The sequence below is a fragment of the Branchiostoma belcheri genome, unplaced genomic scaffold (assembly GCF_001625305.1).
Source record: "Branchiostoma belcheri isolate BF01 breed outbred unplaced genomic scaffold, Haploidv18h27 scaffold56, whole genome shotgun sequence".
In the NCBI taxonomy this organism is placed as follows: domain Eukaryota; kingdom Metazoa; phylum Chordata; class Leptocardii; order Amphioxiformes; family Branchiostomatidae; genus Branchiostoma; species Branchiostoma belcheri.
The window spans coordinates 638,155-665,987 of NW_017804198.1; the positions used below are offsets into that span (position 1 = coordinate 638,155).

The 27,833-nt window shown below is 37.5% G+C and overlaps 1 protein-coding gene across 2 annotated transcripts in view; it reads left to right on the plus strand.

Moving 5' to 3' along the window:
* LOC109481530 overlaps positions 1-20,962 on the plus strand; it is a 34,687-nt gene extending 13,725 nt beyond the window's left edge. Inside the window, exons 14-28 of one of the 2 annotated variants that reach the window (XM_019784107.1) lie at positions 460-498; positions 1,457-1,536; positions 2,949-3,008; positions 3,406-3,462; positions 4,365-4,425; positions 4,852-4,973; positions 5,435-5,617; positions 6,648-6,740; positions 7,197-7,233; positions 8,782-8,864; positions 9,311-9,384; positions 13,844-13,895; positions 17,265-17,351; positions 18,515-18,606; positions 20,639-20,962. In XM_019784107.1, coding sequence (XP_019639666.1) covers positions 460-498; positions 1,457-1,536; positions 2,949-3,008; positions 3,406-3,462; positions 4,365-4,425; positions 4,852-4,973; positions 5,435-5,617; positions 6,648-6,740; positions 7,197-7,233; positions 8,782-8,864; positions 9,311-9,384; positions 13,844-13,895; positions 17,265-17,351; positions 18,515-18,606; positions 20,639-20,699 — 1,181 coding nt within the window. In that variant the 3' untranslated portion in view covers positions 20,700-20,962. The remainder of the gene's footprint in view (positions 1-459; positions 499-1,456; positions 1,537-2,948; positions 3,009-3,405; positions 3,463-4,364; positions 4,426-4,851; positions 4,974-5,434; positions 5,618-6,647; positions 6,741-7,196; positions 7,234-8,781; positions 8,865-9,310; positions 9,385-13,843; positions 13,896-17,264; positions 17,352-18,514; positions 18,607-20,638) is intronic. The other variant, XM_019784108.1, reaches the window with a different exon arrangement.
* The last annotated feature ends 6,871 nt before the right edge of the window (positions 20,963-27,833 follow it).

Below are 27,833 nucleotides of genomic sequence, written 5' to 3' on the forward strand. Positions count from 1 at the left end.
GTGTTGTACAGTACAATGTAAATGTAACTGCAGTAATGTTCACATGGTGTTGTAGTATTGTAATGTTCACATGGTGTTGTAGTGTAATGTTCACATGGTGTTGTAGTATTTGTAATGTTCACATTTGGTGTTGTAAATTGTACATTGTAGTTGTAATGTTTACATGGTGTTGTAGTACATTGTAAATGTGTGTAATGTTCACAATGTGTTGTAGTACATGTAACCGTTGTCGTGATGTTCACATATGGTGTTGTATTTAGTGCAACTGTAACAGTTGTAATGTTCACAATCATGGTGTTGTAGTGCACGTACATGTAAGTGTTGTAGTATTCACAAGTCATGGTGTTGTAGTGCATGTAACTGTAAATTAAATGTAATGTTCACATGGTGTTGTAGTGTATGTACATGTAACAGTAATGTTATAATGTTCACAATCTGGTGTTGTTTCCTCACCCACAGACCTCCTCCCCAAAGGCTACACAGATGCCTTGAAACTAGGTACCCATGTGTGAACTGCTGTGTGAATGTGTGCCCTACATGTGTGTAGCTGCAGTGTCCATGACAATGTTAGAATTATAACAGAGCAAAGTCCATGACAACAGTACTGTAGACAAGTATCCATGACAACATTAAGAACTATGATAGAAGATCAGTATCCATAACAAAATAAGTCTTCAAGTTAGAACAGTTTCCTTGACAACATTTGGAACAATGACAGAGCAGTATCCATGACAACACATAAAGGCATGACAGAGCAGTATCCATGACAACACATAAAGGCATGACAGAGCAGTATCCATGACAACACATAAAGGCATGACAGAGCAGTATCCATGACAACACATAAAGGCATGACAGAGCAGTATCCATGACAACACATAAAACCATGACAGAGCAGTATCCATGACAACATGTTAAACCGTGACAGATCAGTATCCATGACAACAGATAAAACCATGACAGATCAGTATCCATGACAACAGATAAAACCATGACAGGTCAGTATCCATGACAACATGTTAAACCATGACAGAGCAGTATCCATGACAACAGATAAAAGCATGACAGATCAGTATCCATGACAACAGATAAAACCATTATATAGTAGAGGGGATTCATTTCTCATTAGCTACCGACATCTTGCACACCGGTATATAAGTGAGAACTTCATGTTACTTGTGTCATTGAGCCTCTGTATACTTGAAGAAGCCACACAGGCGAAACCGGTCATGTGACAGGCTGACTAAAAGTTCTAAACGGGAACTATGCGGCTCCAGGTGTCTTACTGAGGGACGACTGCGTGTGCAAGATGTCGGTTAGCTGAGGAATGAATCCCCTCAAATTCACATGGCAACAGATAGAACCATGATACCAGAAAAAGTGCCGTTTATTTTTCCTGGATGCTGTAAGTGCGTGAAAGATGTGAAATTGACCCAGATGTTAACATGATTGACAGGTAGAACAGACGCCCTTCCTTTGTCCAGTGGCAGGTCCGCTGCAGCGTCACTGGACTCCATGAAGGCAGACAGGATACAGGTATGGCAGTAGGAGTGAAGCCCTAGTCTATTACTTATTATATCATACCCGGGCCGCGATAACGTTCGATAACGGGTTCCGGACCGGAACCCGTTATCGAACGCTTCCATGACTTCCATGACTTCCATAAAACGATTCGAACGCGTTTCGTCCTAACCGCGTGCACCCCTTTCGAAAATTCGAATACAGAATCCGGACGTTGGAACTGATGTTGCATTTGAGGGTTTAGGGGCACCAACTTTTGGCTCATCTTGCATTGAAAGGCACGTTTTCTTGGGTGGGTATGATATAAATAAAATACAACACGGTGTATTCCGCATCGCCCTCGGTCCCGGCCCTCCCGCGAGTCGGATCGCCCTCCGGCCTGCGGCCGTCGGGCGATCCGACCCGCGGTTGGGCCGATACCTCGGGCGATACGGAGTACCCCGTGTTGTATTCTATATGTATTTTATTAGTTAGATCAAAGAACATTTTATTTTGCTACAGTAACTGTAACAGTGCATACACTGTAGAAAAATAAAATGTTCTTTGATCTTACTAAATGATAATCAGATCTGTTGCAGGGTGTTCACCTTATTTGAGCTAGACCAATTACAATGTAATTTTGTATGTAAATGTTACCTGTTACATGATTCCGTGAGTCCATGTTTAAAAACAGTACAGATCTTGAATTAATATTTGAATTAAAATTTAATAACATGATTTTACACGTAACTGTGCAAATCATGAATAAAGGCTAATAGTATCCATTTCTAATGTTGATGTTCATGTAATCATGTGTGGTTATACGATAATAATTATGCTGTAACTGTTGATATAGTCACACGGCACATGTGATTGTAGCAGCTATAATTAGTGCATGCAGTTTGCATGTCTTCAGTTTTAACTGAGTGTATTTTACACTACTTACAGTCTTGACAAGTAAAGGAGATTTTCACAATTTTTGCTCAAGAAATAAATGAGTTTATACTGTACTGTGCATTTTGTAAGTCAGAAAATTAGCAGTAAATTCATTTATTTTCAAATTTGTTGGCACTTAATTTCACAGAAGAAGGGCAGAAGACTTTGAAACAATAATTGAAACAGGTGGAAATGAGTAGTACTACCTAGCTTTGGCTAGGGATGTCCCTCAGATAGGACGTTAAATGGAGGTCTCGTGTTTGGGAGAGCCACACCCCACACACGTTAAAGACCCACCGCACTTATCGAAAAGAGTAGGGGACCTTCCCGGTGTGAGTGGTTCAAACCTTACAGTCTGGTCTCGGGGTTGACATCTTTGAAGAGGTGATAGTCACCTGTTATTTCAATCCTTCCACAAATGTGGTAAATCGTCATAAAAAAAATTCCGTAGTGCAGTACTAATAGTACTACATTGTAAATGCTAATGGACTGTTGTTGATAAACTTGTGCAGGCTCTCATCAATGATGCCATGACATCCACCAGACCAGAGGATCGCAGACAAGCAGCAAAGGTATAGAAAATAATAATCTTATCAACACATCACAGATGAATCTTTTTTCGTTAAACATTACGCAAAAAGTTTCTCTACTCTGACATACATGTACATGACTTTGTATACAATCATAAAAACATACATTGTAAGTTACAATGGAGATATCATTGACGAGAATGACTGTACATCAGTGTGTGATTTATTCAGTCATGTAGTACATGTATTAATATTATTATACAATCATGCACATGTAACTGCCTTTTGGCATAACACACCAGCTTTGCAGACTGTTAGGTTTATTATGTACATGTATGTGTTGAACTTCCCAATTAATAATTTTAAAGATTAAAACACCTGGGACTTTGTCCCTAGTTATGTTTAATTACCTTTATCATTTTTGTATGTTTCCCTGCAGGGTTTAGGAGTACTAGGATTGGACCAGGGGAATGTCATAACAGCACTGAGAGACATGGTGGGGCAACCTGTACTGAGACTGTTCTTTTAAGGCCACACCAATTGTTTATTAAGTTTTGTTTGTTTGTTTATCAGGCATTAATTTTATCTCTCCATCCATCTAGCCAAAAAGCCAACTAGAAAGTAAATTAAATAATTATTGATGTGGGCTTACCTAGTACATTAATCAATATCTGTGTTTTATTAGATTGTTCCTTTAAAAAAATTACTTTTTGTTATCCACCACAGAATTTCTCTTTGTCAAATAGACTAAGGCTGTGTTCATGTGAAGTCAGTGAAGGCACTTTACATGTGGTTTACCCCGAAGCCGGTTTCAAGTGGCTCCATCTAAATGCTCCAAATCACATTGAAAGCGCCTCGATCCCAAACCATTTCTAGAGGTGGTTTCGAATCGGTTTTCCCGTATCGCGATTTGCTTCTGAACGCAATGTGATTTCAATGTGACTTCGCCTGGTCGTGGATTATGGGGTGATATTTCTTTAATTATATGCAATACCAAATTTTACATGGCAGCGACTTAAAGAGCAGTAATGGTCAAATAATGTGTCCGTTCTAGGGCGAGCTTCACCGCCTCTGGCGGGACCACGTCGGCATTCGGCCGAGATACGCTGGGAGAGGGGCACCAGCAAGCAGGTCATTCACCTCTGACATTAATAACACGCTATCTTGCGGTTTTTCATCAAACAACAATAAATGCAGTTTCAGAGAATCGTGATCGGGCACCGACCAGATGTGCGGAATGCGAGTTACCCGAATTGCGGTTTGGGTGACTTCACATGAACAAGGCTAAAGTCTTACAAATGTATTTTCCACCTGAAGCCACAATGAATTCTTCTTTTCAGTTTATGACAGTCATTCATTTGCAGTATGTACTAAAGTTACAAATTGAATCTGTATCAGGTGGCAAACGATGAAAACTCCAAAGTGAAGTATGAAGCAGCCAAATCCCTGCTGACTTTGGGTAAGGAGATTATACAACTCATTATGACTATCATTAACTGTCACATAATTGTCATTAACAGAATCAGATATAATACTGAGTATTGTCTTGAGATATGGAATGGTTCATAATAAAATGTCAATAAATAATAATTATGATTATATAACACAAGACAATATAAAGTGCAAAACTCAAATCACTTCACATCTGCATGCTTCCAAATAATCAGTCAAAATTTCTTAGTTACAACACGTTAAAAACTTAAGCTGTGAACTTCTTGCTTAATCAGTAAATGGCTTAAGTTTATACATTTGTACATGTAGATAGCCACATGTAAAAAAATAATGTAGTTACTAGTATTGCATGCAGTTTGGTTTTGCGTCACATTGTGGAGTTTTTTAAAACTGCTTTTTCATGGCCTCCAATCACAATGACTTTTTCTGTCAGGACTATGGGATGAGCCAACCATAGACCTGCTTGTTCAGCACATTAAGGAAGGAGATGACAACACCAGAACAGACCTGCTCCAAACCATGGCTTCTGCAAAAAACATCCACTTCATTGACAAGGTGAGGTTAGACCTATCCTCTTTCAAAGATTTACCAAGAATGTGTCTGCAGTTCAAGAACAAGTTGCTAGGGGAATTAAACTTACACCACTTTTTTAATGATAAGCTACAATCATGTAAACATGTATTTGATTATGTGACCAAAAAGTCAAGACATTGTCCAGGAAAAAATTAAAGATACAAAAACTGGAAGTTCAGTTAGCCCAACCTTTTTGTGTTGGAAAACAATTCGATTCTTTAAAATCAACACAAATTAACACTCTGATGGACTTTCCTGCTGAAGATCTGAGTTTGTTTTAAGATTCCAAACTTATCTAGTACATGTAGATGAATGTTAGACTAAGTGATGATGCTTTAATTGACATGACTGTGCTTTAATTTGTGGTTCATTGAAAGACGTTGTTTATACTTGCTTAGTAATGTTATACTCAATTATAATAACTCAAACCATTATGATTTCAGAGTACAAAATCCTTCAGAAGTCTCCACAAAGCCCTGCACACCTTGTGTTCTCCTAAGAACCCAAGTGAAGCTACAGGGTTTGATGCCGCTGTGTGCCTGGGGTACATGTGTGTGTCTGATGACAGGGCCACGGAGAGACTACTGTCAGCTTTATCTGTCAAGGATCCTCACAAGAAAGCAAAGGTAATACAAATCAAATCAAATCAACTTTATTGCTCAACAATTGTAGCTGGTACAATGTATGGCAAACCATGATAATAATATAGTCATGTTAATACATGACTATACTGGGAGGTGCTCAAGTTACAACATAATGGCGGCGGGTGGTGTAGTGGGTAGAGCGTTCGACTATGAACCGGGGAGACCCGGGTTCGATTCCGAGTCATACCCGGGACATGTCTGAACATGCGCCCCGACGTTGTGTCCTTGGGAAAGGCACTTTACACGACTTTCCTCACTCCACCCAGGTGTGAATGGGTACCTAACCTCTGTTGGGGAAAGTCGTATTGAGGTCACCTTGTGGCGCCGAATGGCTGCCGCACAGACCCTTGCGACAGTTCCACAAAAAATAATTGTGGAACAAATATGTGTATCATGTGTATTATTTGATTGTTGTAATTGTTGTGATTTGTATTGATCATTATGTGATACCCTGCATCAATTCAGCCGTATAAAGGCTGCGACTGCACGGGTACTATTTGGACAATAAAAACCATTTATTTTTTTTAATAATGTAATGTTGAGATCACAAGCAAAGAATTTATTTCATCGATTTTGTGTTAAAAATTTGGTGCACAAAAAATGTTGGATGCACCACATGAAATAAAGTAGTAAGCAGAACCTTGAATCATAACCTTTAAAAAAGATAAAGATTTTATTACACATAATATGTATTTTTCTGACACTTAGCTGTCAAGAATGTGCTGTGTAATACATTTAATATATTTGCTATATTATTACATAAACCTATGAAAATATTTGAATGCACTCAGGTGCACCCACAGAAAAAAAATTGGGTGCACAGCTCCAATTTTGGGTGCTCTAAGGTGTACATGTGTGCATGCACCCAGTATTTCGAGTGCTGGATTTTGTTTGAGACCACTTGTCTAAGAAGGCCACTTTTCCTTATTTTCCCAGGTGGTTGTCTAAGACAAATTTGAGATAATATTTGGTAGACATGTAGTCATGTTAATCCTGTGGTTTGTTGTACCAGGCTCTTGAGGTGGTTGTGCGACAGATGAACTCCAGAGAGCCCCAGGTCAGGGAGGCCATCTTACAACAACTCAAGGCATCTCCTGTTTGGAAGGTGAGGAAGTCATTTACTTCAAATCAAATTCAAAATTTTTGATTGGAAAGATTAATTAAATATGCTGTCTTCTGGAAAGTAAACTGTTATACAATATCATTATATATTGTACACATTCTAACTAATAATATATTTAGTAGAATTTTGTATTTGGAAATGATGCTTTCCTCAATAGTCGCTAAGTTTTTTCTCTCTTCTTCTTTTATTAAAAATGGTTTTAGAAAGACTTGAGAAAGATTTCACTGTGTTTGAACAGTTTATATGGCATTGATTTTAGGAACAGATTTTTGATAATGGAGAAATAAACATCTCATTCTACATGTATGTGAATTCACAAAGAATCAATATTGTTCTTGATGTATAAGCTGAATGTAAAAAATGTCTGACTCAGCTACATGATCGTATGCATGCATTGTACTTTTGACAAAACTCTAACTCGGTATATTTTTATTTCAGTATCGAGCTGCAGCTGCAAAGTTAATCACCTATCTAGGTAAATATAGATTGTTCAGATGTCATCTTAAATTTAAGGTGATAAATTTGTTATAAAGAGATTGTTAAAGTTCACTATAGAGTCCATTCCGCGTCACCGAGTGGGTTGTTATTGTCATTATTTAGAAATGTTTTGAATTCTTTGTAATTGTTTGTCTAAGAAATTTCATAATTTGGAAATATTTTGAACATCTTGTCAATATTCTAAATAATTCCCTGGTTTTCTAAAACGTTTGAAATATTCCTGATGTGGAATATGACATTTCCAATAGTTTCTAAATATTTCTAACAGCACTCTACCATTTTTTACCATTATTTCGAATTATTTCTAACATTTTGTAAATAGGTCAGTGGGATGGGAAGGAAGTAATTCACACATCCCTGTGAAGTACAGGGTAGACTGCCTGGGTGTCAGGCATTGATGCCTTACAACAAAAGAGCCACCAGTGTCCAGCAGTGAAACCTAAAAATATACAGAAGAATACAGAAGAGTAGGATTAGCACCTACTTTTATGGGGGCAATTACCCACATCTACCATTTTTCATTTGTTTGAAATAGTTCTAAATATTTCGAATAGTGAAAGAAACAAATGGGTAGTTCAAATTTATTCTAAATAAAGAGATCTTTGTACAGTCACTTTCAAAATGTTTCAGAAATATATAAATGAATTCAAATATATTCAAATGTTCATTTTCAAATTTTTGAAAAATTTAGAACTTTTGTTACTAGGGTATTCTTTTCTTCTAAATAATTCAAACGTATTAGAAACATGGAGAAAAAACCCACTCGGTGACGCGGAATCGACTCTAATTATGAAATTAAAATGTATGTATGATAAAGTTGACTATTACATTAAAAAAAATAAATGATTGTGCGGACCAAAATACATGCAAGACTTAGTACAGAATTGAGAGACCAAATACACATTGACATTGTATAAAATCATATTGTTCCATGGTATTGTCACTTGAATTGAGATGAAGAATTTTGGATTTTTTTTTTTAAGAATATCATGTTGTGTACATGTACATGTTCATGTAGCTGCAGTATTATTGTCTGCCTGGGTTTTACTACATACACATGCTGGAAGGGTTAACTTCCAAAGGTCAAAGGCACCTAAAGCAATTTCAGGGCAGTAAAACTGGGGTTTCAAAGCCAATTTTCTGGTCATTAGTTACATGTAAATCAACCGTATTAGCATACTCACGTCTGATATCTGTGAAGCAAAAAAGTCCCTGACAGAAAATGTTGGCAATGTTTGTTTCTTAAAAAAAGATCATATCATAGGTTGGTTCTAGCTATTTGTTGGTGGTACATGTACCATAAAAAGGAACTCCTCATGTAGCTTGTTTTTGTGCTATTTCATATGTTTCAAGTACAATGTATGAAATATCTTATTGATCAGAAGAAAATGTGCTTCGAAATGGCAGTAAATGTCAACTTCAAACAGATTTCCTCATGAAAACTTTTTCGGTTTTGCCGCCCTGAAATTGCATTTGAGATTGCAGTAGATGAAGACATATCTGTTCCCTGTGCCGTTCTCCCCAGGCCCCACCTTCCTGACAGGAGAGGAGGATATTGAACATGTGTTCCAGATTCTGGACAGACGACTGTGGGACGACCCAAAACGGGTAAGGCCAGACATGAGCTCACACTCAAAACACTTCTGTCAGCAGTTTAATGTCAACTCCTCTCATTTCCCTTGGTATGGTATGACTGCCACTGACAGTGAGTTTCTGTGAATTTAAAGAGATCTACTTAGGCCTCGGAAAAAAGTTGTTTCTTGTTTCCTGACCGATCCTAGAAAAAGTTAGAGTTGGAGGGGAAAGGCATTGGGTACATGAGCCGTCCATGAACATGTATATGTATAACCACCACAAATGTAATATATAACTGTTATAACACAGTAATTACTTACCTTTGTCTCTGCAATACCTTTCTGTAAGTGTAACAGTATTCTTAAAGTTTGTGCATTTTTCTTGCTTGCAAGTACAGACTACTGTCTGTATCATTCTGTAGTTGTACATGAACCACTGTGACAATACAATGTAGATTCCATCATCTCTTTCCCCAACAGGAGGTTCGAGCAACAGTTGCCCTCGCTGTGGAGGCCTTGAACATGAAGACCAGAGCATATGAACTGGCTGAAAGGTGAGGTCAAAGACATTATAGACCGTGAACACTTTAGGGAATTCCTATTGTCAGACAAATCTGTAGGAGGTATAATTATAATACTTTCAAAATTGATGCTTCAAGTCACTGATACCTGTAACTTTTTGAGGTCTCAATCATTTGAGTGGCCTGTGCCCGTGGTTCATCTGCTTCTAAGCATCCCACACTCTCACATAACTCACTCTCTCGCTTGAGTTATATCTTTCAGTTCTTCAAGTCAGAGTTAATTTTATTGTTTTCTGTGAGTGATTTGGTGTCCAATAAACAGTTTAACCCCGCTTTTCTTTGTCTATAAAAATATACCTAATGGTACAGTACAGATCTATCTACCAGTAGAAAAATGATAACCTGTGCATCAAAAGAAAAAAAAAGTAAAACAAAATAAAACCATTTGAGCTTAAAGACATAATAGACTTAACATGTTTTAGGGGATTCCTTCGAAATGTACAGACAAATCTGCAGGGGGTGTTTTGCTGCTTTGCTGCTTCCAGTTACTTCCTCGTAACTTTGAGTGGCCTGTGCACACCAGTTTTACAATGTAATGATTATCACAAACTGCTGGTAAAATATGGGTTAATCGAGATCTATACTGTACCTAATGAGCTTACATTGTACATGATAATTGAAAATGAAAAGGGTTAATACACTTATATAATAATTATTATATTATATGGCATTGCATAATATATATAGAAATGTCATTAGATATTATATAATAATGATAAATTATATTATACCTGATTATAGATAATTATAAACTATAGCTGGACTGTTCCCTAGGGATCAATTAATGTATTCTGTATTTGTCCCCCTCTGCCGGGTAAAGCATTTTGGAGGTAATAATTATTATACGACTGTATTAGCCTGGAGTCTAGACTCAAATTGTTTTTCTAATTAGATTGCTGCTTGTTACTAATAGTGTTAAATAACTTGGGAGACAGCAAATATAATGTTAACACATTCAATATTCAGAACAGCAAGTGTTTCAGTTTTAGATGTTAGCAGCAATATACATTGTAGATATTTCTGCACACATCTAAAACTGCCATTTTAAATTAAATTTTTATTAATATGTCATGTAGGTCCTTAAAGTTCTGACTTGAAATTAAAGCAACAATCTTTTTTTATGGAACAATTTTCCGATAACCCGAATGTACGCAGTCATCTAGGATATGCCTGTCACAGCCTTGTTCCACATAACATACTTATCCCCGCGGCTGGATATGTTAATGAATATTTATGGTGCGTAGAAAATTGCGCTGACTTCCCCGACTGATAACCGTAGGCCGGAGACAATGAAGCGTCACGGGCGACCGGGGACGGGAAATCCACTAGTTTAACGGCAGGAAGATCAAATCACCTGACTTTCACCCAAGCAATTTGGCGGAATGTGTTTGACCTGTGAGATGTCAATCATGGCGGGGGGGATGATGGAACAGCTGGGAGTGGTGCCATCAAGACTGGACCTGCAGACAGCAGGCTGTTCCAGTCACCCCTGCTGGGAAAAACTAATAACCGGCTTTAATCAGATCATGTCTGCTGGAGCCAGTCATGATGTCATATACATCCATCATCCGAATATTAGACAGGTGTCGAGAACATCTAGGAGCAGTTGTATTGGATTTAGAGCGCCCTGCACTAGGGGGGAACAGAAAAAGTAAAAAAAAAGGAAATTTCCAAGAATATACCAGAAGCAATTATTGGCCCCCTTGTCTTAGAGCCTGCCTGCCCTTTTTCATAAGGCATAATCAGGCCTTTTTAGACTTCGTAATTTGTAGCTAGCCTCCGCAAAAATCAACGTAATTCGTAATAATACATTAGCCTCAAATTGTAAAGTCCTAATCAGCTCTGAGACTTTAACGTAATTCGTAATCGGCGGCGAAAATTTTGCGGGCCCTCCTTAGATTTAACCCCTAATTGTCAACTTAGCAATAAAATAAATCAACTTTTTAATGTATAGACTACTAGAAAATAATGGAAATAAAATAGTCTGGTGCTTTCCTTTAAGAGATGAATAAGAACATTAAGGGAAAATATCTCTGTACTATGGTAAGTTGGCCTGATCTCTGTTACTTTAGAGAAAGGCAAATAAAATCCAAACCTCATCTGAATTATATCTCAGTGCTGTGATTGTCCCAAAGTTGTGAATGACGTCTAGAAGCAGTTGATTTGGAGTTAGAGCACCCTGCACAGATGGCACATATAAGGTATAATGATCTCTGTCATTCTTGAGAAAGACAAATAAAGTCCAAACCGGTCAAGTTACGTCTAGGAAATTGGTGATGACCTTAAATGCCAGGAAAATGAAGAGCATCATAAAATCGTCTTTAATATTAAGGTCACTACATTAACAGCTTTATGATTTTGAATTAGGCTTAAAACTTCAGTTGACCTGTCTGAATGTCATTCTTCAACTTTTTTATCTTTCCAATTCTTCATTGAGTGACTTGAATGTGTCTGGAAAATCAGTGTGACTCCAGCCTAATTTATATCAAAGGCATCCTGTGCAGTTTTTAGATCCTGGAAAACCAATTTTTCAAGGCCAATATTCTGGTCATTTATTTACGTAGTGAGTTGAAACCACACTGTCCCAATGTATGGCCGTCATGGAGCAAAAATTTCCTACCTTCTGATGGAAAATGCTTACTGGAAGGGCACTGAGCTGATTTTGGGGGTACCAATTACATGTATCTTGTTTCTGCCGTTTTAAACGCCCAAAGTATGAAAATGCTGTCTCACATGTGCTAATGTGAAGTAGTATGTGTCTGCTCAATATCACAAACTTAAGATGGCCTTATTCAGAATATTTCCAGTTTTGCTGCCCTGAAATTGCATTGGATGCCTTTAATAGGTTTACATGTATGACTACAGCGGCGAAGATGATGATGATGATGATGATACACTGCAAGCAATAACTGTCCGTGCAGCCTGTGGTAGAACTATCAAACAACAGACTGCAATCTGCGCTATTTGCTGAAAAGGCTCTGTAGTACTCGCTTTGAATGTCACTGGACAGGAATATTCCACAGCAGAATTGCTGATGCAGAACGTCTAGCAAATATTGACTTCTGCCATGATGTATTGGTGGCAATTTTGGAGTTCATTATGTGGACTACAGGGCAGGGGGTTGTGGGACTCATATCCATCATAAATTCACTCATTTTCAACTGCAGAAATATGGAATTATGGACTTCCATATACTATTTGACCTGTTGGTAATATATCATATGAAATGTGGATATGGAATGTAAGGTCAAAATAATATTCTCAAAGTTAAATCTTAACTCTTTGTCATAATATATAGTGGTGTCTGGTAATATCCAAATTATGTTGTTTTTTTTTACTTACTATCTATTACAGTAACTACAGTATGTAACACAGTTACTGTATCTGCTACCACATGCTTATTGATAATAAAAACTTAGTTTTCATTATAATCATTGTGATTTGATATCCAAGGGCTTTAAGAGTAAGAAGTCAAAAGCTCCCTAAAATTCATCAATCAATAACACATTAATCAATTTTTCAAGATCAAGTGTGCTAATTTTTTTATGTTTATTTAAAATCATTTTTGTTTGGCAAATACATGTCAGTCAGTACATGTAGCCATGCTTATAAGGGTTAACCCTTCGACAGATACAAATATTTAAGTAGAATGTAGGTTACTGCATGTAACTTCAAGTTAGAAATCTTTTACTTTAATCTCAAAGATAAGCATTCAATTTTCATATAAAAGAAAGCACACATTTCACAAGATGTCATGACTGAAGAAAGATTTCTCAGTGGAGTGTACCCTACTACATGTAGCAAACTTTGGCCATCATCTTATATTCCATCCTAGGAGTCAGCCCATTGTACTAAATCATTTTGTCTATTTTTTTATGACAGATGTAATCTATCAATGCCATAGTTTTTAAGGTTATAGATCCTGAAGTTTTCTTGTGATATATTTCTTAACTGAAGATATACAATGTATTACTAGGGGCCCTTTGAGTTCAAGAATGTTTGTTTTGTTGTCAGTGAAAATTTTCAGTAACCAGAAGCAAAGTCAATCAGTCATAATTATCAGAAGGATACAGTCATGTAGTTTAACAGTTACCCCACCTGCATTATTGTTAACTTACAAATACACTACCACAATTATTTTCTGTGTCATTCAGTCACAAGAGTATACATGTAGCTAAAGAACCTGAATAATCAAATTTTAAATCATCAATGTGTAATGCATAATTATTAGTCTTATACATTAATGTATAAGAGAAAAATTCAATGTATAATAAAATCACAATGTTTATGCTTTTTCACATTTTTCATATGTTTGAGTAACATAACTTCTTGATAACCACTTTCTTCTCCTCTGTTAAAAAATCAGGATTGTTGATAAAGTTGTTGTTGTTGTAACAGTTGTTGTTGTTGTTGTTGTTGTTGTTGTCTCCAGGAGACTAGAAGACTCCAGTGAGGATGTGAGAGCTCAGGCTGTTATCACACTGGTGAGTTCTTTCTGTCTTGTAAACGGTCGTCGCCTTTCAGAACAGTTGTCACCTTTCAATGCCATACCGCTGTCCAAAAACATACAAAACATGGTATATACTATAAAAAGCAGCATCCTAATTGCAAATGTACATGTAAGGGAGGGTCATGGAAAAGGTATTAGTGAATTTCAAAAAAAGAAAAAGCACAATCTTGAATTTGAGCCTGGGTCAAAAGGCATGAACATACATTTGTACCAGGCCGGTTTACAAATCAAACAATGAATTTTATACTTTTAATCAAACTTAAACAACTCGGAAGAGAAGGTAGTCTGTATTCAACTGTTGGGGCCATAATATGAGCATTTCAAGTTGATTCAGAACCTGATTTTTTTTTTGTTGAAAATAAGAAAAAAAATGAATTGGACGAATTAGAGAACCAACAAATCAGATTGGTGTGGCCTTGTTTGTTCTAACAAAATGAATGATCCTATTAAAAACGTATAAAGAAAAAACACAAGTTCAGAGCATAGTTGTGACAATGGCATAACACACATGCAGGGCTCGAAATTAACGGTGTCCCGATGGCCACTGACCACTAAAATCTTGGCCGGAACAACTAAAAAGACACTTTGGGACATTTTGAAACAACAGAACAGTAAGTCAACATAGAACGTCAGCCCTTCTTTTGTTTATCAGGCACAAGTCCCAGCTTTTAGATCCGGAAAAGTTTCCCTCGAATTTCCTGTCTACTCTGCAATTATAGTGCGCCTGGGAGTCAGACAGTAAGCAAAATGAAGTATGTATGTATGTATGTATGAAAACATACATTGCCATGGCGACGGTGGTTGCTGTTAGGGTTATTGTTTGCATGGCACTGCCATCATTTCATGATTTTGAGGAATACTTGGTACTTAGACTTTGGTTAAGTCTAGACAGATACAGTACACTCCTCCCCTAAGTGCATATAGTGAACGAACCCCGGGGTCACAGAAAGTAGGGCCATCTGGGGCAGATAGGTCTTCAGGGTTCCAGGAATGTGGGCATGGATGTGGGTCAGAGAAATGCCTGTGGACATTCCACATGCCTGTGGACAAAATGCCTGTACCATTCCTAGAATTCTTGCGAATTGCACACAATACTGTACCATTAGGGTCCTCCCTGAGACATCGCCAAAAAAAGTTAATTTCAAGGCTTGAACACAGATGTTGCCTGGACACTGCCAGTAGATCAGTGTGTCTGAAGCTGGTTTTCTCCAGGTGCTGAAATGACTTCCGATCACTTAATAATAGCTGGTGCCATTTTCATTTTTCTGTAGAAACTACAAAATGTAATTTAACTGCATTTTTAATTTCTAGATATTTATAGACTCTCTCTCCCTATATACATGTACATGTAATAGCATCATCATCATACCATTTTTCTTTGTATAGTAAAATTAAAATTAAAACTGGAAATTCTCGAAATCTACTACAAATTTACTGCAAGAGCTTGCCTCTTCAGTGTGCAAAATACACACTGTACCTGGTTGCCCAGTTGAAATAAGGCTGTTAGAAATATTGTCAAAGGCTTAATATGTGACATTAATTAATTTGAAGAAAGTAGTAACTTATACAGTTGTACATGTAGGTGGGGCAACCTAAAATTCTGATAGGCAACCTAATTTTTGCCATAGGTTGTCCACTGGGCAACTTGGTTCAAAAAAGTATTTTGTACACTGCTCTTTTACAATGTGTTTGCCATAAATGGCATACTTTTAATACTAACTTCTTTTTTGTTAGTTAATAGCCTAAGGATGATTTTGTTTCAAGGTCGTACCTGTGTTTGCTTCTGCCTGACATTGACCTTGTACAAATGTACTTCTCTCGTGACCTACAGTATCACCACAGGATAACTACCCATCCCTTTCCATTGAGATAAGAGAACATTTTCTTAATGCCTGAGACATTTCTTTGCCACTGAGGCCACACCAATTTAATTTGTTGTTTCTTGGATTTTTTCAGAAAAAATATGAAGGGACAGGGCGAAATAAAAAAAAAAAACAGGCCAAGGCACCCCATGATAGGTGGAAATGTTACAATATGAGCCATGAAGTGAACATACCAGACTGGTTTATAATTAAAACATTAGATTTTGAGCTTTTGATGAAACAAAATTGAACTGTTAAATTGAAAAACTTTAACAACTGTCTAGGAAGAAAAGGACTTTCTTCAAGTTCAACCCTTGGGGCCAAAATATGTCTTTCATTGAGCACTATGCAGTTGATCTAGAACAAAAAAAAATTTATTTTTTTTTGCAAATCAGGAAAAAATGGACAGGGTGAATCCGAGAAACAACAAATTAAATTGGTGTGGCCTAAGTAGCCTGCCGGTATACAGTTCTTGCTAACAGTTGTCCCTACCCCTACTGCATGCCAATAGAGAGTACGTCAATGTTAGTAACGGCTGCAAACTGGAGATAAAGGAGATGTATTGAGGTGGCCGTGGATGAGAGTATTAGCTAGTATTGATTGGTCAGTGTGTGTGTGTGTGGGGGGGTATTCTGGGTTAAGTCTTTAGAACTAACTAACTATAGCTGGTAGAGGTGGGGGAATACATGTAAGATAACCTTCTGTGGGTCAGGAATGCTACATGTAAAGCCCCTGTCACACATTCAGAACCTCCCCCTGAACAACCATTCAAACAAGGTTGGCTGAAGTTTGGGAGCAGTCTGACCAGATTTAGGCCACACCTACATGTACATGTACCTCTCGACATGAATCAAATATGAGTCAAATTTAAGTCAAATTGAACTGCCAACCACACCCCCAGCCTACTCCTAAACACCAGCCAACTACATCTGCATGTATGCCAACCATGGCCGAACCTTTCATCCACAGCTACTGAGTCAGATTTGAGTTTGAGTTTTATTTAGATCCACAATTAGCCTCATAAGAGGCTATTCTTCCTGTGGTCTACACATTCATAAAATTATGTACATACAATCATGTATTACAAACAAAAACATTACAAAGTGAACAGTATCATGTTATTAATAAGCAAACTTAACACAATTCCTTAAATACACTACAATCCAGTACTTTGCTAGTTGTCGCCTGTGTTATTCCACAACTGTGACATTCTGTACAGAAAGCGCCTTTTCTGAGAGTTGGATTTTGGTTTTGGTAGTCTGATTTTGTTTGTCCTGGTTGAGCGTGTTCGGTACTTGTGAAGCTAAGATTGGAATGTGATTTTGTCATGCAAAGCCTTCTGTTGTTTGGTGAGCATTATATGTTTAAAAGTGACAAGGCTTCTCTGTTGGATTCTGTTCCTGACAGTCAGCCATCCTAAGGTCTAATATTCCTAAGGTCAGATAATATATTAACTGCTAATATTTTCTGAAAACCTGCAGGGCACCCTGGGAGTGCGGAAGGAGCGTACGTTACGACTGCTGCTGGAGATGTTAGAGCTGGACTCCAGCGAGTACGTCAGACTTCAGGTCAGACAAGAAATATCAATCAATATACATTGTACATTATGTAGCTGTAGTCCAGTGGTGAGACACCATCCAAACCATGGTGTACTTTACCCAGTTGCAGAACTGCTTGTTGAATGAATAGAATGCCCTTTTACTTGCAAAATTGCCTTTTATGCAAATTGTAAGATTACATGTTACATGTATCTCAGCTATTATGCAACTTTTAGTCATATTTCCTCAGACGTGATTACCAGATCTTTGATATCAACACCTGTTTTATGCATGGTCATGCATACCTAAATCCAGAGTGCGTAGGGGATGTTTATAGGTTAGCATCCATGTTGCCGTCATTTGACTGAATTTCGCTGCTGCTGACAGACAACAAAAATTTTGCCCAATCCGTCATCTTTCACACGTCAGACAAAACTTCGAAGCTTCAATATAATAGTCTACCAACAAAATTTTCCCCTCAAAATGCAGGAAATAGCATTTTAAAGGTTAAAGATTTCAACATTTTCCCAATGTAGCATACGCTGCATACCCCCAGACATGACTTGACGTCTAACAAAATTGAGATGAAGTAAAAAATTTTCAGCCTGGCTAGAACACTGTATCATGGCCCCCATTCCATGATAAAAGAAGAAGATGCCAACAGATGTTTTAAGATGCTGTAAATTCCTCCAATGTTTTCTTTTTTAAATTGTTCTTTGTGTTTACTGTACACAGTTGATATTGTACAGAATATGATGTAGACACTGTCTTGTTCATAATATTCCCTGCATGTCAATCTCATTTGTTATTCTTTTGGCATTTATGGTAAACTGTCTTAATATAATAATTGTAACTTTAGATTTAACTATTATGATATTTGATTGTCTTACATTATCAATTAGCTAGTTAGTCCGTTTTGCTAACTTTATTTTCTTGTGTATCTGGTTTGATTTATTTTGAAATTCATAACTTTTGTTTCTCCTACAATGTAGATAGTGCCATGTTGTAACAGTAATTTAGGAAATGATATATGAGTATACGGGTAACCCCCTCGATAAGCCACAAGGCTTCTTGGGTTGCCCCACACATTGTTCATAATTGTGAATTGTAATGTTTTTTTTATTTTATTTTTAAAAAACAAACTGCAAAAAAAAAACAAATCAGACATTGAATTTGTCTCCGTCCTGTCCCAGGTGGTGCGTACGTTCTGTAACCTGGGGATCGTGGACATCCGCGCCATCAGGAGTCTGCGGGAACGGGAGAGAGGAGAGGGACCGCTGGCCAGGTACGACAGGAAACTCACACAACATTTTCTTGTTTTATAATTTCAGCACCTTAAGATTTGCTTAAGGCCACACCATTTCATTTTTTTAATCATAAAAATTGCTTACTGGAAGAACATTAACTAGAGTGAAAGGGAAAAGACTATGCCATGGCACACATGTAAATAATGGAATATTGTATTATATGAAGTTGTTTTATGATAGTATATTATGTTATATAGTTGGTGACTGTCAAGTTTTTCTTCCAGTCTTTAGTCTCTGTTTTTCTTTTATCAATTACTTGTTTTTACATCAAATTTAAACATTGGGGAAAGAAAAAAAGTACAATGTACAATATATGTAGCCTCACTTATGTGGCCTCACTCACAGAGTAGAGCTCATACATTTTGAAAAAAATAGTATAATTAAATCTAAACTAACATTTAACTCATACTAAATTTTGTAGGTATTGTATTCGATTCTTAGATAGAAAATACAGCCTCTACAATTCATAAAATGACAGTTTAATACAATACAGAGTAACTGCTTCAATGAAAACGACCATAAAATTGACCGTAGAATGAGTCTTCATTTCAATAGATTTCCTATCAATAAACATCAGGTATTTTGTATGAATGATTTCAATCATAATATAATCATGGTGATTAACCCTAATCTGTCTTTCATTGCAATTATCCAATCTAAATCACACTTACATGTCATATACAGCAGGGCTCAAAATACTGGGTGCATGTGCACCTTAGTGCACCCAAATTTGGAGCTGTGCACCCAATTCTTTTCTGTGGGTGCACCAGTGCACCCAATTCTTTTCTAAGGTTTCTGTATGATTGTGAAGATGTTAAATGTATTATAAGGCCACACCAATTTAATTTCTTGGTTAACGGATTCCCCTCTTCATTTTTTTTCTGATTTGCAAATAAAAATAAAAATTCAGAATCAACTGCAAAATGCTCATATTTTGCCCTGAACAGTTGAAAACAGTCCTTTTCTTACTACTTGTTACAGTCATTCCATCTTTCTATGCAGTGCTACCATTAAAAGTTCAAAATTCATTGTTTAAATTTTGAACCAGCCTGGTGTGTTGACTTCATGGGTCCTATCGTACCATTTTGGGTCATAATAGGATGCCTAGGCCTGTTTTTATTTTTACTTTTTTTTCGCCCGCCCGCTCCATTATTTTTTTGAGAAAATCCGTTAACCAAGAAATTAAATTGGTGTGGCCTAAGTATTCATTGTATTCTTAACATCCAGGTGTCAGAAAATAATAAAATCATTGTTGCGTGTGTGCNTTATTTTTCGCTGACATTCTATTTCATTTTATATGGTGCACCCAAAATATTTTTGTGCACCCAATATTTAGGTTGGGTGCACCAGTGCACCTATTCCCAAAAATGAATTTCGAGCCCTGTACAGTATCATTAACAACATTCCCTGCAAATGAGACTTAGAGGGGTTTATCCAAAACAAACATTACATTGCTAATAGGTGTGCTGGAATCTAAATGAAAGTTTCATCTTTTGACCTAATTAGACGGATCAGTGCTTTGATTAGGGATTAGGAATATACTAGTTAACCTTCTCCCTGATGCCTAATTTTATTTTCAGTACAAATTTGGTAGTCTATATAAGGTTAAACCCCCGTTGGTTTAATTTAACAGTTATATTTTGTCCTAGATCTGGAGTTCCATATCCTAATTGTCAATTTTGCTTATTTTTATAACGTTTTTTAGCACAAGATCTTCAGGTATGTTTTCAAGTTGATGCCAAAACTAAAATTATTGTTGCTATTTTTTTCTAGCAAATATAAAAGCCAATCAACTTGAAGTTATTCTTGGAAAAAGTTCATGTAAAAACTGTTATACAATTATATAATTTTGAAAGTCTTGGCAGCCTGAATTTCTAACTTTTTACGTCTTAAAACCTTTAAGAATACTATTTTAAAAATGCCAGCTTGCTAGTTCAATATTTTGCACTCTGTTATTATTTTTGTCATATTCTCAAATTGTTTTCCCACTATATTTTTGAATAATTACAGGGAAGCAGGAAAGGCTGTGAGATTCTTGACTGAACTCACCAACTCCAAGTCACCGGTTTGAGGATCCAAGAAGTGGGGTGTGGTAGTTTGAACAGAAAATAATTGAAGTTACATGAGGGAAAAACTATTTCCATGCAACACATGAAAATGTAACTGTGACAGTAGTACATATTTTTAACCAAACTGTTTGCTGAGGCTGTAAGAAAGATGCAGTTGAATTTGAACTTCAGGATAGCTTTATTAAAGGCATCCAGTGCAGTTTTTAGGACTCGGAAACCCAATTTTTCAAAGCCAATATTCTAGTCATTTATCTACATACTGAGTTGAAACCACACTGTTTCAATATATATCGTAAAATTAATAGGATTTGGGAGAGTCCAATAGACAAACCTTCAGGTTTCTTGGGCTCTCCAGCATATATTTGCTTGTATATAATTTCATTTTATACTGTTACTTTTTTATGTGCAAAATGACAGTAAAAATAAAATAAAAAAATAAATATCGACCCTCATGGGGCAAAAATTCCCAAAATTCTGACAGAAAATGGTGACTGGAAGGGCCCTGGGCTGATTTTAGGGTACATGTACAATGTACAATGTACCTGCAAACAAATGACTCATCTTGGGGCTTGTTTCTGCAGTTTTAAATGCACAAAAGTATGACATGCTGATTTAAATGTGCTAAGGTGAAGCTGTATGTGTCAATATTACAAAGATTGCCTTATTCAGAATATTTCCAGTTTTGCTGTCATGAAATTGCATTGGATGCCTTTGTACATGTAATATACTATACAACATATCTACTTCAAATGGCGTGTAACTGATGTTTTTAAGCATACAGAAATAGATGAATTTACAGTAACAATGCTTGAAATAAGCCTACATGTGTATATAAAATACTGTTAGGACAAAGTGATATTTTTGTATGAAATTTTATCATTCCAGTATCAATGATTTTCACAAGGAGAAATTGTTTCAGTAGTCGAGCAGAAGCAGCAACATTTTGTAAATGAATGTATTAATGAAATCAAAATACAGGTACTGAGTGAAAATTAGGCAAATGTAGAAATGGTACCTCTCAGAAAAATCTAAATTACATTGTACAATGTACATGTACATACAGCAAGAAGAAAGTAGCCAAATAGCACTGCATTGAATTATGTAAATGGTGAAAGAGTAATGGAATGTATTTGAGACATTATTCTACCCTCCAATATAGACTGTTGTGAAATGTAATGACGATTCTGCAAAATTGTAAAAAGATAGTATTAATTAGTAGTATTTTTTAAATTTCAAAGATGTGTTTGAATTTGAAAGTGAAATTTTATGTCATTTTGTACATCTTTTTATCGACTCAATGTTTAGTTATAATAATTATATGTTACTTTTTTAACACATCAACAATGCCTAGAAGTGTATTGACTCGACCTCTTTCGTCACATTGTAAGGCCATTTCAATACGATTCTTGGTTCTCATATTTTAAAAATACATGGTAACAATATATCAACAGGAGACTAAAAGGTAACATTTGCAAAGCAAATACATAATGTTTACATGGTCTACACCAAGAAACCACTGGTCTGATTTTTCTTACTTAAACACATTCATATAGTGGTGAGCAGCCCCGCCATGCCACTTGCTAGCTACATACAGTACTAGTACATGGAATCCAACACCACATGGTGTCTGCTAAAGCACCAGTAACCATGGTGATAGCCGTCAGGTCCAGGTCATTGACCTTTAATATGTTTTTGGAGAAGAGGAAATTGAACAAAAACAATAATGCTTTCCTTTTGCAAAGGTTCAGACAGTTTTTTTGCAATCAACTAGTCTAACAGATACTACCGTTTCAAGTACATGGATTGTACACTTATGCACATGTATACTCTCCAAGCAGAGGTTTGGGTTTTGGGGGTATTTTTATCGTGTTTTTAGGCTTTTTTATCGGGGTTTCTCTTTTGCACTGAATTTTTTTTCCCACCAAACCCATCCGGGTTAAAAAAAAAAAGGCCTAAAAACACTCTAAAAATACCCCCAAAACCCAAACCTCTGCTTGGAGAGTAGCACATGTACACATTTACCGAAAACAGCCTATTCGATTTGGCTGGTCGGTAGTCCAAACCCCGAGAATTATTGATCTCAATTTAACATCCAAAGCCTATCGGACCAAATGTTAAGTTGTGAGAGGAATGATTTTGGCAAATGATCAGAAGGGGATTTGAGAGTTTGATTTAGTCACCGCTGCACTAATCCTCGGATCCGATACAATTCTGCCACAGTAAGCCAGGATAGCAATGGTGCAGGGTTTTTTCGATCGACCCCAAATCGTCTTAGATTGGCGAGTGGGAACAAAATCCCCTTTGAAGGATAGCCCACGCAATGTCAATCTTGAAAGAATTGCTGTTCTATTCATTCAATACATCGTCACTTTCTGGTCTTTAGGCCACAACAAGTAAATTTTATGGATGACATCCTCCGCAGACTCCAAATGTAATGCGAGCGGGCGAAAAAAACAAGACGGGCCGAAAAAAACAAGATTCCTACAATTCAAAATTTTGACTCAATTATTGTACAAATGATTCAGTGGGAACATCACATACACACAGCCAGCATCACAAAGAAACAAAACATTAATTCAGAGCCTTTTCTTGTCTCCTCTCTTCATAGTTACTCCTATTGCCAACCACCTTCCGGCATGGCAACAGACATCTTTGCCCATTTTCGGCATGTTGACCACTGTCAGAAGGCAGCAAAATTTCTTGTTTTTTCTGAATACATGCCAACACCATACAAACTGTATGGGCGGTGCCCGTCTCTAATTACACTGTACGCTCTTCTGCCTAAAGGAATGCAAACGCTTTCTAGTATTTCGACAAAGGTTAGACAAGTCATCCAGGTAATGAGATACACAAGAAAACTATCGTTCTAGAAACTGGATAGGTTTTGAAAGCTGTCAGACGCTTCAAGTAGCATCCACTATTTTTCGTCAGTGACAGAACCTGTAGATAAACAGAACCCTCGAGTGGTGTGTGAGGTGAAGAAATTTTACACAGTCCATCTGAGTACCCCCAAACTAGTGCGCGCGGGCGAAGAATATTCCACCCCCCCCCCCAAAAAAAATGAAATGCTGCTAAACCACAGGGATACAAATTTAAAGCTGGTATTGTGAATTTGCTGTAGTACATAGCGACGTTTACGGCAAGCCGACACATACTCTGGCCTTTTGCAGCATTTATGAGTTGGCCCTGTCCTGAGTTCTTATATTCCACGAAGCTTTGGTAACCTGGGTGCCGTCCTCCGTAGTTACTACAGGCTCTCTATTATCGCCAGTTACATTGGAGTACAGAGGATGGCACCCAGGCCAGAGTCTCGGAGTTTTTTTTTTTGTTGTTGTTGTTGTTGTTTTTTTTAGAAAATCAATGCGCACGCGGATGTCATCCATAAAATTAAGCCGATGTAGCTTAATGTATGTATTTTTATAATTACTTTTAATGATGTAAAGTGTAAAGTCTTTCTTTTTTTCTCTGACCCTTACCTCTTCCCTCATGACCTCAATGAAAGCAGCCCGCAGGCCGATTTGAGCTTCCCATGAATAAAGAATGGTTTACAAATGGTAGGTATTGTACTTTAACAATGCCTTTGAGATGTATGCCCTTATTTCTTTTGCATAAATATTTATGTTTTCCTTATGGCGTTTGCAAATCAATAGCTACCCTGATCAGTTTAAATTAGTCTTTTCTCGTAACTTCACATCCCTCAAGGCGGATTTTGTCATAAAACATGTTTCGCTGACCAATTAATTAGTGTTATAATGTCTTCAATTCTCTTCCGATAATTATATACTAGGGCCTTCAAGTATGCTCAACTCGGGGTAGGGATTATTCGGCCACGGCAAGTCATTTTTATTGATGACATCAGCCTGCACGATGATTTCGAAAAGAAAATATGATTTTTTGAACCCTCAAACCGTGTTCAACATGCCAAAAATGGATAGAGGATTGTTGTTTCAGTGACAGATGGATGTCGTGATAGCTGGCACAAATTGTATAGGTAGAATATCACTAAATATACGTATGGACATATTACGTTCATACTGTTTTTATGAGGCAGGTCAAATGTTATGACTTCTGGACAGTTCAGTTTATGAGTCACTCTGTCAGTGATCGAGCCCTGTTTATGCTTTGGTAGGCAGTCTCTAAACTCAGAGGCCGTCGGGATGCTAGCAAACTTGCTCATTGCTCACATTTGATGACAAGTGTTGACACTTAAATGTGTTCCTACTCATTGGATTACCCAAATTGGGAATGTAGTAGCTGCCCGTGATGTACGACAAGCTCTTTTCTACAAGTAGCTCTATTAATAGTCTAAGATATCTATACACATCTACAAGGACAGATATTACCGTTGAGTAAAGGAATAGGAGACCTGTTGGCCGTGATATGATGTTTTGCCGAGTCAATTCTTGTTTGTGATATGAAAACTTATATGAAAATGTAGGTAGGAATCTTGTTTGTTTGTTTTTGCCTGCCTTGTTTTTCGCCCTATCGCATTAGATTTGGAGTCTTCGAAGGATGTCATCCATAAAATTTACTTACTGTGGCCTTACCGTTCTCCCAAGACACCGGTAAACCCTAGTGGCTTTAGAACAAGTCTGTTTAACGACGCCATTTTATGTGCGTCTGGTGCATAGTTCACCGGAGTTTACTAGCTGTTAACGCACCGGTGAAGGAAACGTTAATTGGACAGAAGGTTAAATCACTTTTCTCTATACGATGGACCAGCCTGGTGTCCAGTCTGCCGTGGTTCGGGCGGGTTCTCTTCGGAGCTACAGGAGCTCTCCCCGCGCCCGATTCTACTGGACACTCGGTAGAAAGCCCTTGGACATTGGATGTTTGTAAACTGTTAATACACAGCTACATGTAATAATCACACTTCTTACACGCTTGGAAACCCTCTATCAGAAAACATATTTGCTCTGCATTTTCATCATTGCAAACAATCGCCAAGTTCGAATCTATATGTACATATGCATGCTAGATTATAGAACTCATACTAACTTGTGAATGTGTGTGTGTGTGTGTGTGTGTGTGTGTGTGTTTGTGTGTGTGTGTGTGTGTGTGTATGTGTGTGTGTGTGTGTGTGTGTGTGTGTGTGTGTGTGTGTGTGTGTGTGTGTGTGTGTGTGTGTGTGTAGTTAACACTACTATGTTTTAGCAGAATTGTATCTTGTGTATATTTTCATTGGTTTAATCCTATCTAGACTTGGGGGGGGGGCTCTTAGCTCTTGGAGTTTATTTTCTGTTGGACCTATCCTTCTGTGCTTCAGGTCTCCCTTCAGCATACTGACCAGATGTTTATATGGATCTTTCATAATAAACTGGCCTCATAAAAAACGGACATCGGATGTTTCCTCTCATTTGAAGCCGCCGGTCCGAACGACCAGCCGATGCCGGGATCGATCCCGTCTATTGTCGGGCACCGTGCGGCCATGGCGCGGTATCGGTGATAAAGTTTATTTCTAATCAATATTTTTAGAATATACGGCGATAATGCTGACACCCAACCTTCCTACACTCAGGGAACGACGAGAACTGGAAGCCGTGAAGCTGCTCAAAGCCATGCTGAACGCAGACCATCCCCTCAATGTTCTTTTTTGTTGGTTAGGAGTAGGTCGGAAGCAAGGTCTGACGCGGTATCGGTAATAAAGTTTATTTCTAATCAATATTATTAGAATATGAGGTGATAATGCTGACACCCTGTTAAAGGTCTGGTCACACATAACCAAACATGGCCTCCTGAACAATGAACCTTGAACATGGCGCCGCTCCTCGACTCCTATGATAGTCTTCGTGACCATGGTGGGTTAGGAGTAGGTCAGGTATGACGCTGTATCAGCAATTAAGTTTATCTCTAATCAATATTAGAATATGGGATGGTAATGCTGACACCCTGTTTTTTAATATTCATCAAAACATCAAAACATAACAAGGACAAGGACAGTGTGGCGCTGCACTCAAGTTTATAACTTATATTAACAGCGCCACACAACAAAATACAATTGACATTTTTAAAATACACCAAGTTGACATTACATGTAGTAGTCCCACCACAACAAGACATAATGCTATAACAATTTTCTTGAGCTGGAGTGGCTCATTGGCAGAAACAATTCCGCCAATCAGAGCTAGAAGGAGAATTTAAGTCCATTAACACATGCAGTATTTGGACTTCTATATCTGACACCCTTTTAAAGTTCTACCGTAGTTTAAGCGTCAGTCACACACAGCCGAACATGAACACTGCTGAACTCTGCCAACCATGGTTAGGAGCAGGTCAGGAGAAAGATAGGACGCTGTATTGACAATAAAGTTTATTCTTAATCAATATTAGAATATGGGGCAATAACGCTGACACCTGTTAAAGTTTTACCTTAGTTTAACTGTTAGTCACACATAGCCGAACATAAACAATGCTGAATACCCAACCATGGTTAGGAGTAGGTCAGGGACACGGTATGACGCTGTATCGGTAATAAAGTTTATCAATATTAGAATATGGGGCGATAACAATGACACCCTGGTAACGTTTTACCTTAAGCACCCGTCAGACATAGCCGAATACGACCTCTCAACACTGCCGAACTAAAAAACAAAACTTCCCCAACCATGGTTAGGAGTAGGTCGGGAGCAAGGTATGACGCGGTATCGGTAATAAAGTTTATTTCTAATCAATATTAGAATATGAGGTGATAATGCTGACACCCTGTTAAAGTTCTGTCACAAATAGCCAAACATGACCTCCTAAACAGTGAACTTCGTGACCATGGTTAGGAGTAGGTCAGGAGTAAGGTATGACGCTAGCGCTGTATCGGCAATAAGGTTTATTTCTAATCAATATTAAAATATGGGGTGGTAATGCTGACACCCTGTTAAAGTTCTACCTTATTTACCAGTCAGACATAGCCGAATCTGGCCTCCCGAACACTGCCGAACTGAAAAAAAAATCCCGCAACCATGGTTCAGAGTAGGTCGGGAGCAAGGCTTGACGCTGTATCGGCAATAAAGTTTATTTCTATTCAATATTAGAATATGAGGTGATAATGCTGACACCCTGTTAAAGTTTTGGTCACACATATTGACTCCACATAATCGGTCACGTGATCACATAGGACGTATTCTCTCTCTCTCTCTCTCTCT